At 30.5% G+C, this 12,281-nt stretch overlaps 1 protein-coding gene across 1 annotated transcript in view; it reads right to left on the bottom strand.

Moving 5' to 3' along the window:
• Positions 1-283: 283 nt before the first annotated feature.
• LOC106466576 (centrosomal protein of 162 kDa-like) overlaps positions 284-12,281 on the bottom strand; it is a 20,420-nt gene continuing 8,422 nt past the window's right edge. Inside the window, exons 3-6 of the mRNA XM_022395367.1 lie at positions 10,002-10,089; positions 8,455-8,514; positions 5,574-5,789; positions 284-2,161 (exon numbers count right to left, since the gene is read on the bottom strand). Of these exons, the coding sequence (XP_022251075.1) occupies positions 284-2,161; positions 5,574-5,789; positions 8,455-8,514; positions 10,002-10,089 (2,242 nt within the window). The remainder of the gene's footprint in view (positions 2,162-5,573; positions 5,790-8,454; positions 8,515-10,001; positions 10,090-12,281) is intronic.

The following is a 12,281-nucleotide window of genomic DNA, read 5'->3' on the forward strand; positions in this document are numbered from 1 at the left end:
AGGTGTCTATTTACTTGTGACCACTCAGTGTATATACTGCTTCTAAGTTTATATAGCTAATTATAAGTATTGTATTGACATCAGTCTAATTAACTCATACCCCAGCTGATGACATAAAAACTTATGTATTGATTCATCAAGTGCAAAACATGAATATTTTATAACACAAATTAGAATAATGTAAATAAAAACCACAAAGGAACACAACCTTAAGGTATTTATATATCTAAAATGTTTATAATACACGTATATAAATCACTAAAAATTAACAAATAACAGAATTTTACAATGTTTTAGGTTTTTTAAAAGGTGGCTCCCAGGTATCTTGCTTTGTTGTGTGTGTTGATTGCACCTGATGGAGTTCAACACATTTGCTCTTTTCCTTTTCATTAGATGACATTTTTTCACCATGAGTTAAGGACAGAACATCTTTGCTGGGTTCTTTCTGCTGGATATTAGAAGGTTCTGTTAGAGCAACAGATTGTATCAAACCCTTTGAAGTTGTTGAATCCTCCTTAATATAGGAATCAGTAGATACTAATACTGTTATTTTCTCATGGTTATCAGTAGTTCTATCCTGTAGTATTTTCTGTTGGATAAACTCTCTTTTCTTTGAAATATCAAGAACAAATGGTTCATCTTTATAGTTTATTGTCATATCTGGATCTTGAAATGATAACTTTAAGGTATTATCTTTTGATGATACAGTTTCTTTTTCAACTTTCTGAGTGACCAGTAACTTACTGGAAGACACTGGACTGTTCTCAGTGAAGCAATTATTTTTAGCAGCTGTTGTAGCTAATGATGTGGTATAACAATTAGAGACTGAATCTGATATATGAGCTATCTCGTAATTTCCTTTGTCATTTAGTTGAGAAATCACATGAAAAGAATGCATCTTGTTGTGGTTTTTCTCAGTGACACAGCTACTTTTTGTAGTTTCTGCAGTTAATTTCAATGATGTGTTAGAGTAGGTAGATGTAGGTCTTGTACATACCTGACAACTTAGCTTTAGAGACATGGAAGAAGAGGATTTAGTATTACTGTAACTTGTTTGCAATGAATTTTTATCTGTAACTGTTAAAGCTTGTTTCTTCTGTGTGTACTGTGTTACTGTTTCATGGAAAATAGAAGTCTTTGGCTTTTCACAACTCAACTCATTGTTAAAAAATTTTGGAAAACTAGAAACAAAAGAGGTATCTGAATAACTTAACAACAATGGTTCACTCTGAACCCAATGTTGTGATGCTCCTTTCTGACCAATGATATTTTCTTTGTTATCTATTTGTGAGAGAGACTTTTGATTCAATGTACTGAATGTTCTATCTATTCCAGAAATTTCATTATTTTTTAAAGAATGGTCTGATAATGCAATAATTTCTTCAGGTTCTATGTTCATATTCTTTAATATCCATTTATCATTCATCACAGTGTCTTTGACTGATCTTGAACACGTAGAGACTGAGTTCTCTGTTTTGAATTGACACTCAACATTGGATGATGAACTAATTTTTTCATCTGTTTTTCTGTTGTCATGTAGTTCTTGAATAGGTTTATTCATTACACAATTATCTGAACCATAGACTACTGTAGAACACAAATAACTTTTATCATTCTTTTCGACTGATTTGAAAGAAATTGCAATAGCTTTATTGTTTTTTGGCTGGATGTTCACTGCTTCTTTATTATCCTCGAACTTTTGAATATTAAAACCTGCTTCTTGTTGATCTTGCAACTGTGAACTTTCTTCATTCCACATGAAATCATTTGCTTTGACTTCTTGGAAATCATTATATTTTGATTTTGGAGAACAATTTGAAATCTGATGAAGCAAAACACACATGTTGTCTTGATGCTTTTGTACTCCTTGAGAGATTACAGAATTATCTGTACAAATGTTTGATTGCATTATTTTGGTTTCTTCATTTGTGTCAGTAGTCAAACACTTAAATGTTTCATCAGCAACCTCAATTTCTGTTATTATATTCTTTTTCTGGTCTTCTTTACTGCTGTTTTTATTCATTTTTCTAGCATCTTCTGAAATTGGCTGAACCAGGTGTAATTTGGATGAACTTAACATAGTCTGAGTTCCAACTCCTATCTTACCCTCAGGACTGTTGGTCTGGGTGTCTTTGTTACATTTGTCATCCTTCATTAACTCCTGCGGAAGGAGAAAGAATAAGTAAAAGTAGTTGTTCAGGAGTCACAAAATCTTACTGAACTTTGAACTTGATCTTACTTAAATTCTATCACCATGATAAAGAATTCAAAAGCTTATTAAAACATCCCTGACTCAGGTGGATTAGGTTTATACATTACTGTAGCTTATTCTTTTTCAATTCCCAATTCTACAGTCAACAGTTCAGAAGTTTAATGTATAATATGTATGTGACATGAACGTTTTTTACAAGGGATATTACATTAGCCAACATAAATAATAATATTTAGTAAATATGATTTATTCTTTTCCACAAGAATCACTCAGCAAAATTTAAAGTGGAATGTATGTATGGTTCATGTAGAAAATTGTATAATAAGATGTCTTATCTCTAAGTAGGCTTTGAAAGATTTTCCTTAGTTTCAATTATTTTAATTACTATTGTAAAAATTTGTCAGAGTACTACAAAAAAAACTTTCTAGTCCAGCATAAAAATTTTCTAGGGTATTTTACTTTATCTAAACACACTTTTTACTGATTTTTAATGGTAATATTTCACTGTCACATTATTTGAGGTAGACTTCATAGATTTAGATGTATGACTAATTTTAATATTAATGATGTGATTAAATGTTTTAAATTTTTTCATGAAAGATATTAAAATCTTAAAAATGTGAAATATTCTCAGTGGTTTTCCTAAATACTTCAAACACCATCTAAAGACATTATCTATTTTAAAAGATAACCTCCCAGCTTCTATGGATTAGTCTGGTTTGTTTTTAATTTTGTACAAAGCTACACAAGGGCTATCTGTGCTAGCCGTCCCTAATTTAGCAATGAAAAACTAGAGGGAAGGCAACTAGTCATCACCACCCACTGCCAACTCTTCGGCTACTCTTTTACCAACGAATACTGGGATTGACCATTACATTATAATGCCCCCATGGCTGAAAGGGCAAGCATGTTTGGTGAGACGGGGATTTGAACCTGCAACCCTCAGATTGCGAGTCAAGTGCCCTAACCACTTGGCCATGCCGGGCCACTTCTATGGAGATAAAATATCTTGCAATATAGATGTCTCATTCCTAGAGATCATACTTCAAATTTATAAAGTAACACCCTCATTCTGAGAGATAAGAGGCTATACAAGGTAAATTTGAAACTAACTCTCTAGCCATAGAAGCTAACAAAATATTCAGGAAAACGTATTTCACAAGTTATCAAAGAGATACATTCATTCTCATAAAGCTTAAAATCTTTAAATGGATTACCAATATAGGTTAGATATATATACTTTTGAGAATTTTTGTACTTTTGGGAAAAGATATTTTCTTAACATTTATAATATTTCTGTTACGTAGTAATCAACCCTGAAGGATTTTCATTAATTTCTTGAAGTTGGAATGTTTCTTGTTCAGGCTTTTAATATTTCTAGAAATGGCTAGATGGTACCTTTAATTGACGATTTTTTCTGTTATTTGGGGTTGTGGAAAGCTAGCTACTTTCCAACAACTAAGTCAAGGCAGTCAAACATTGGTAAGTTCCCTTGTGAGCCAATCAAAATTAAGATCATTCATGAAATGAATTCATGGCATATTCATAGAATAATTATTGGTAAAAATCAGTTAGATTAATAACTTCTAATATACAGAAAAGCCAGTGCATTTTGGTAACACTACATTCCAACAATGGCTTTTATGTCATGTTGTTCAGCAACAAAGTATAAGCTAATATTGTTGGTAGTCTATGTACTGAAAGTATAAAATGAAATGTATAAACAACAAAACTGGAAAAATAATTATTGATTTCTTAATTTGGAGTCTCCGTTGATTAAAGAGGTTTGTTTATATTAAAAAGGGTTGGGGATATAACAGAAAATAGCTTAATTCAGAAATGATTTAAGTTTAAAATTGAATCGATATTTTTTACTCTCATGATAAATTTTATGCACTTGGCTCTAGGCTAGGTGATCCCATGCTACATCTTTATTTTAGGCTTATTATACCAACACTCACTACGCTTATAAGGTTTCACGGCCCCTTTGCACCCCCCATCACTAAAATCATAATGGACAGACAGTAATGGAACTATTCGATCTGGATAAATGCATTTTGGCTTTTATGACACCTTTTATTTCGAGAAATCAAGCGTGACGTGACACACTAGCATTTTTGTATATATATACATACATATTAGCATATAGCCCATCAAAAGTGACGGGGCAAGTACTACCCCATAGTATACCCTAACCTCACATTTCATAGCAAACTGAAATATATAAATTTTGCAAAATCAAACTTGACCAACAAAGAGGCAGAAAAGTTCGTTGACCCCCAGATCTATAGAAACTACAAATTTGGAAAGCAAATCTTCCACCTTCTAGAGAAAACAAAGTCCTCTAAGGTGGACTTACCATCTTCAGATACATATATTTAAAATACTGAATGGTAATCTTCTCACTCTTAGAAACTACAAAATCCTTAATGGTAGGTTTCCCAATTATACAGATATAAAAAAATATTGAAGGGTAACCTTCCAATTCAAATTTATTTGATGTATACAAAATAACTCTTATTCCCTTTAATATGTTTCTTTTGTTGTTAACTGAAAAGCTTCACAATGGGCTATCTGTGTTATGCTCACCAAGGGTATCAAAACCTGATATTTAGCATTATAATTCCTCACTTTTACAAAATAAAAAAAAACCTTTTAAAGTAGGCTCACAATCCTAAAGCTATTGAAAGATAAGCCTTTCATTTCTAGAGTCTATTCAAGTCTCCATCATATATCTCACACTCCACAGATAATTTTGAAAGTAAACCCTATTATTCTCATGGAGTAGAAAATCCTTCAAGGAACTTCCACTCTTACATATGCCAGAAATCTTGAAAGTAGAATTTCATAATTCTAAAGATTTAAATAAAATGAAATAAAATAAGCTTGGTATGTCTCTGAGTATCATAATCAAGCATTACGACTTTGAGTATAAATAACAAGTTAAAGTAACTTATTTACTTATATTTATGAGTACTTCTATGTAAATGAAAATAGTTTATCTTAACCTAGTGTTAAAGAATCAGGAGCCATATTAATTGAAAAATAAAGATGTAGTAATCTAGTAGAATTTGAGTAAACATTTTAAATCTAGAAACAAAAGTCATCATAATTAAAAAATCTTTTTGAACTTCCAAAGAATAAGGTACTGCATATATCTAGTAGTGTGCATGATTTCATACGTTTGCAATAAAGTCAAACTAATGTAAAAAAACAATTGAGTATTATTAAGGAAATACATTTTTTTACTGGAAGCATCACATTAAACCAGTATTAAGTAATCAACTAAAGAAACTATTGCAGTCAAGAAACGCAGTTTAAACATTCAAATCATAAGTGGGTCAAGGTTAGTTAAACAAACCTTCATCCTCCACTGCTTCACAACATCTTGGTGATTCTCTTCCGCTTTGTGTAGTTTTATTTCCTGATTGACAAAATCTTCTTGTAGTTTCTGAATTTCAATATTAGCCTGCTTAAGCTCCATCTTTATTGCATCTTTTTCTTCTTCTGCTTGCTTCATAAGCTCCAAATACTCTTGCATCATTTCATTTGCTCTTTTCAATGCCACAACAGTTTTCTAGAAAGATTTAATAAGGAAAATGAACATTCTTTTTTATACATCTTTTTCATTCACATTTAATTCATGAATAGCTTAATTTGAGAACTATTTTCAGTCAGATAACTATTGCAAGTATTTTGGAACAAATTAATATTCATATTTTGATTAGAGAAATTTATTTTGACATTCAACATAACAGTTTAAGTAACTCAAAGTACAGTACAAATAATCTACAATTATTATTAATTATTATACATATACTCTCACTCTCATATATAACAAAATCTTTCAAAATAGACCCCTCACTCTTACAAAAATCTAAAGTATTGAAAGTAAAACTGCTCACTCTTATAGACTACAGAATTTTGCAATGAAACTTCCATAATATATTCACTAATTCATGTACTAGTAGGAATATAATATATATACTAGGTACCAATTAAATATAAATGTAAAGATACTGATATATGAAGACAAATCTCCAGTAAAAATAAGATTGCTTATTTTTGCATCATAAATTATGTGTTTTTAATGCAAATATGTACTCCCTCTGAAAAATGCATGAATTGTTCTTCTGTGTACATTTTGCATCAAGAGTTGTAAAAAACATTCACAGAAAAAGAAATAATCTGTAGAACTGCATGTCTACAACTGATTAAAAAAGATTAGAAAAGAGAACTTCTAAAAAAGAGAAAGAAAAAGACAGAGAAAGGGAAGAAAAGACAAAAAATTGAAAACCCTCTTTTTATAAGAAATTTTTTAAAAGCTGAGGTAATGCTTTTCTTAGTAAGATAAGCATTTCCTTCTTGGAAAATAAATCCTCTTGTGCTAAATAGGTAAAATCCTCTACAAATAAGTCTGATGTAAAATAACTTAATATGGAGTTTTTAAAACCTCTCTTGTCAGAATTCTTAGCTCTTATATGACATTAGAGTTGAGGTTGTGAAAGTGAAGTTAGACTGCATGATTGTTAGTTTAGCACCATAATAGGCAATATCTAAAGTGAGTTTCATAGTTTAACAGAGATAAAGGAAAATAATTTGTCTTGTCAAAGGGTGTTCTAAAATAATTGAACCAGCCTGTGTGGACTTTGGACAAAAAAGAAACAATTATTTAAAGTTCTGGATACGGGGTGTAATGTAAATGAATTTATTGCAAATTGTACAGTAAGACAGAGTAGAGAAAAATAATTTGTCTTGTAAATTGGGTTTTAAAGTAATTGAACCAGCCTGTGTGGACTTTTAACAAGAAAAGAGAATTACTTAGAGTTTTGGATACAACTGTGGTAACCAACAGTTATAGTTGTGATTTTGAAGTGAATTTCACAGCTTGTATTGTAACAACAAAGATAGAAAATAATAATTCGTCTTGTCAATTGGGTTCTAAAGTAATAGAACCAGTCTGTATAGACTTTTGACAAGAAAAGAGAATTATTTAGAGTTTTGGATACAACTGTGGTAACCAACAGTTATAGTGGTGATTTTGAAGTGAGTTTCACAGCTTGTATTGTAACAACAGAGCTAGAAAATAATAACTTGTCTTGTCAATTGGGTTATAAAGTAATAGAACCAGTCTGTGTGAACTTTGATGAAAAGGAGACAATTATTAAAGCTCTGGATACAATAGTGTAACGATTTTTTTTCTACATACATTTGACTTGTTTTGAATATATTATTCTAAAACAAGTGAATTGTGTGCTGTCCATTTATTGTTCAAATTTACTGCCAACAAGTCACAGACACCTACTGTAAAAAAATCCAAGCCTATATACAAGAAACCTAACAAGTATGTATACTGTTGGGTTTAATTAGGATAGGGCATAACCTGAAGGAGTAACTACTTAAGCTTCCTAATCTGCATGATTTTACTGTATTTTATTGCATTAGCTACTTTTTTTCTTGCATGCTGTACCTGCACGTATTTATCTAGTCCTCTAGTGACAACAATATTCACATAACAAGAAAAACTTAGAAGTTTCGAGTAAGATGACATCAACAATATTACAACAATCAAACTGCATACACAACATACGACTCATACAGAGCCACACAACGAAACTTGTCACAATCATCGCCCTCAAAATAATTAACTTTCAACTCTCCTGCTAAGAAAAATAAATGATCATTAAATACTAAATTACTAAACAAATTAAATAATAACTCTTAAACCAAACAGTCTTGTATATCCAACAATACTCTTAGAATGTGCAAATTATTTCAGTTTTTGAGATTACAATAAATCATCAATCCCGTAATCTCGGCTTGCAACCTCCTAATTTTGTTGGAATCTGTTAAGTGAGTATTATAAAAGCCAGAATGCAAGAGAAGAAGAGGTCAAATGGTGGAACCTGATGTAATGTTGATGGTCAATACATGAATTACACTTTCAAAGTGGATGGAGTAAAAAAAGGAAATATTAACATAAGTGAAACCTACAGTAGTTAATTTTACAGTTTCTGTTAATATACAATTACAATGACCAAAAGTTCAGTTATTTTATGCTGTTGATTATGATTTGGAATCTATGTATTACTTTTAAAGATGTTATGAGCTATCTTAGTAAAAACAGTTGAAAGTCTCCAAACACAATATTCTGGTTGTGTTTTGTGCTTGTCACACCTAAAATGTCACAACAAAAAAAAATGTGAAAGTCAGTAATAAACAAAGACTTGATAAAAACATACCTCATTTTCCTCCCTGTCAACCTTTAGCAGTTCCTTAAGATGTTTCATTTCTTCTTGAATCTGCTTAAAATACATGAATATAAATATAAGAATATAACAAACGCATTCACCTATATTATAAGTGCATCTCAACTGAACTTGAGAGTAGCATAATAAGTTTTGGTTACATACACTGTGCAGATATTGCTCCTTTGCTCATATTCTATATATATCATGATGACTAAGATACTTCCATAATTAAATATATTTATATGTTTAAAAGTAAACATCACTCTTTAGGTTTTCTTTCTCTATCACTCTGCTTATTGCTGTGAAGCTGATAGTTCTATAGTATAAAACCGACTCTTGTAATATCATGTAAGATAATCAACATAATAACAACACACTCTTCTACTATCTCCCAAATAATCTTTAAAGCATGAGGCTACAGTAACTGAAAATTAAAATTCCCACAATGTGGAAAGAAATATTAGTTATATATTGTTCAAAACCTTCAAATACAAAAGAATGGTACTATTAATTTTTTTGTCTCCTGGTGGGTCAGCAGTAAGTTTATGACTTACATTGCTAAAATCTGAGGTTCAATTCCCTGTGGTAGACACAGCAGACAGCCCAATGTGGCTTTGCTCTAAAACACACAAACATACTAATCTTTTTCTACTTGGATAACATTGCAATGCTACCTGATATCCCAGACATACATCTATTAGAATTATTAGTGACAGGTCTGTAAAGTTCTAATACTAGGGGAGTTTTTAAATGGCACATATATCTAAATAATTTTATATGCTAGTTAATATATTCAAACTGGTTAAAAGGAATAGACACAAAACTTAGTAATTTACTGTTCATTTGAAGCATCTTAGAAACAGTCATGACAAGCTCCTCATGCAACCTTGTCGGTAACTCCTTCTTGGCTATTAATCCCTAACCATAAAACTGAAATGGCTAATTTTGTAGATTAAATTATTGATATTACCATTAGATTTATATAACTTACATAAATAATGTTATCTTGGTTTGTCTTAAAACTGAACATACAAAAATTATAAACCATTCTGATTGTTTTACTAACTTATTGCTCATATGAACAGATTAGAGTATTTTGAAATGGTATAAGACTTAGGAAGCAAACTGCTCATTAAAGGTATTACAGGAAATGTCTTGAGATCATGGCCATAGCTAGAGCAAAAATTTACCCAAGGTCCAAACACCAAGAAGCACATGGTGTCAGCCTTACATACTGAATACCTTTTCCATATGGATGGAAAAGCATATGGTACATTACATTTGATTTTAAATTTTAACTGAGGCCTGGTCCTTGGTGACCTCGTAGCTAGCTACAGCCAGCTTCATGCATCTTTACATTAATAAGCATTAGTTGCTGAAGAAGAGGGCTGTGGGTACTGTATGAAGTTGTTGTTAATTGCTCAGTCACTTCAGTAGTTTTATGTGGCTTTAAGCCATGACATAAAATAAACTGTTGCATAAAAATTATATATATATAAACATACAATATTATATGGTAAACACATATGTTTCATCACCTTTTGAGTCTGGATCTTGAGTTTCAGGTTTTCTGTCTGTGCCTCAGGGTAAAGAGGTTTGGGAAAGTTCTTTTGTTTTAACTCCATTCTAGAAAGAAAAAAGAAAATAGCTGTTTGATTAATTAACTGATAAAACATAATCAAATTTTTAACTTAAGCTACACAGTTGCTATTAGGAACTGTTTGTGTTGGAAAAGTTTGACGGTCAGATGTAAATACATCAGTGTCTTGCAATTTTAAATACAAAGAAAGTGTTAAAATAACTAGAGAAGAATTATGTGGTCAAAATTTCAAACAAACAACGTTCATTAGTTACTTGGTCTAAACATTGACCTCATTATTATTTTTCCTTTACAACAATTTTATCTATTTCTTAACATTTTTTAATTTGGTTGTTATTATGTACTTTGCAAAACTTGGTTGAAAAAAACAGTTTAAATCATAAAACAAAAGAAACTGAACAAACAAAAATATTGGTGTATAAGGAAATATAAAAGTATTTCAATTAATATCTACAAAATTACCACAGTTAGTGTAAATAAAAGTTAAGACATACCAACGTCACATGGTGATTAGTGAAAAAAATTACATAAAACTGACATGACTAGAAAGTTTTGAAAGAAATAAAAAAAAGTAAAAAAACGTTTTTAATAGTTATTATTATTTATGTCATCCTACTTTGACTTACTCTTTATTTCAGAATTAATATTGTTGTTTTATATAGTGACTAGGCAGTTTCTAGGTACATTAAAGTCAATTTTTTATATGCACAGCATATTGTATTAATTATACTTTTTTCAGTATTTTAAACCCTATAATGGTTTCTTAATACAAGCTCTTGGTTCAAATTCAGACACTAGGATAAAAAATTTACTCTTCATACTTTAAATTTTTCAGAATCATACAACAGATCTACGAAATATTCCAAGAAAATAGAAATGAAGAAGCCAAAGAAATATTATAAGTAACTAATGGCTTTTAGAAAACAAGGAAAGTAGTAACACAAAAATGAGATGACCTGGGTTTCCTAAGCAAAGCTTAATATTAAGCAACTCAACTGTAAAAAGAAAACAAATTAACATACATAATGTGTACTCCAAGCACAAAAACAAAACAAAAATAGTTCATTGACAAACTGGGGCAATACAGAGGTAAGTGTTCTTATCAACTTTCCAGTGACTACTCCATGGTTTCTGAGTATTTCCACGGGAAATTGTAGTTCCTTTAGTATATACCAAGTATAGAACAATAGAGCTGTAGAGTTCTTGCTGCATTTAGAATACATATTTCAATTCCAAGCTCAGCAAATCTCCCAGAACTCCTTACCACAAGCTTGATCTAACTAATGAACATTAAGCTATTGATGTTAATAACCTGTCCATTCATGTGGGCTGTAGTAACTACCCAAGAAATCCAGGTGCAAAGACACAAATGTTTCAACACTAACCTTCAACCAGGATTAAGGATCAGTCCTTAGGATCATGCTTAACACACAGACTAGAAATGAAGATCCATGTTCAATACAAACTTGCAATTAAGTGCAGAACACCTACACACAATTTAAAAAAATACTGAGTGATGAAAGAGTTATAACGATAAAATCTACATATTACAGCTCAACCTTCCATTTTTTATTTCAGAACTGCATCAATCCAACCTTTAAATTTAATTTTAATTAGCAATTTATAATTTTATGTTTTTCAATTGCATCTATGAACCATGCTTGTAATCCACATAATACAAATGTACACAATCATTCTTATAATAAATTATATATGAAAAAAAATTGAAACGTGCATTAATCTTACCTTTACTTATCAGTTCATAAACAAACAAAAATACTATGAAATACAAATAATTTAAATTTAGCATAAACAAAAACCTTTTAGTACACATCACATATGATCCATGGAATAGCTCGGGCTGTTATCAAAATAAATTAAATTTCACAAGTCCATATATTACAGTAAAAAAACATGAAAAATACCAACGTTTTTGTGAAGCCATTTAATAAAATACCTTCAAATAACTTAACACTTTAATTAATCAACACTGATCAAACTCAGCTGTTGTCTGATGATCATTCTCTCTGTATGCATGAGTTAAATATATACATGTGTACTTTAACAGATATTTCACTGAAAGTCATTATCTTTAAACATATTTCTCTCATTCAATCTGAATTCTAATATTTAAATTATTCAAAAAATAATGATTGTATTATGTTCTTAGAAACTTTTTTGTTAGTGAAAATGTTAAATATATTCACAGAACCAGAGT

This window comes from Limulus polyphemus, unplaced genomic scaffold, assembly GCF_000517525.1.
Source record: "Limulus polyphemus unplaced genomic scaffold, Limulus_polyphemus-2.1.2 Scaffold75, whole genome shotgun sequence".
Taxonomy (NCBI): domain Eukaryota; kingdom Metazoa; phylum Arthropoda; class Merostomata; order Xiphosura; family Limulidae; genus Limulus; species Limulus polyphemus.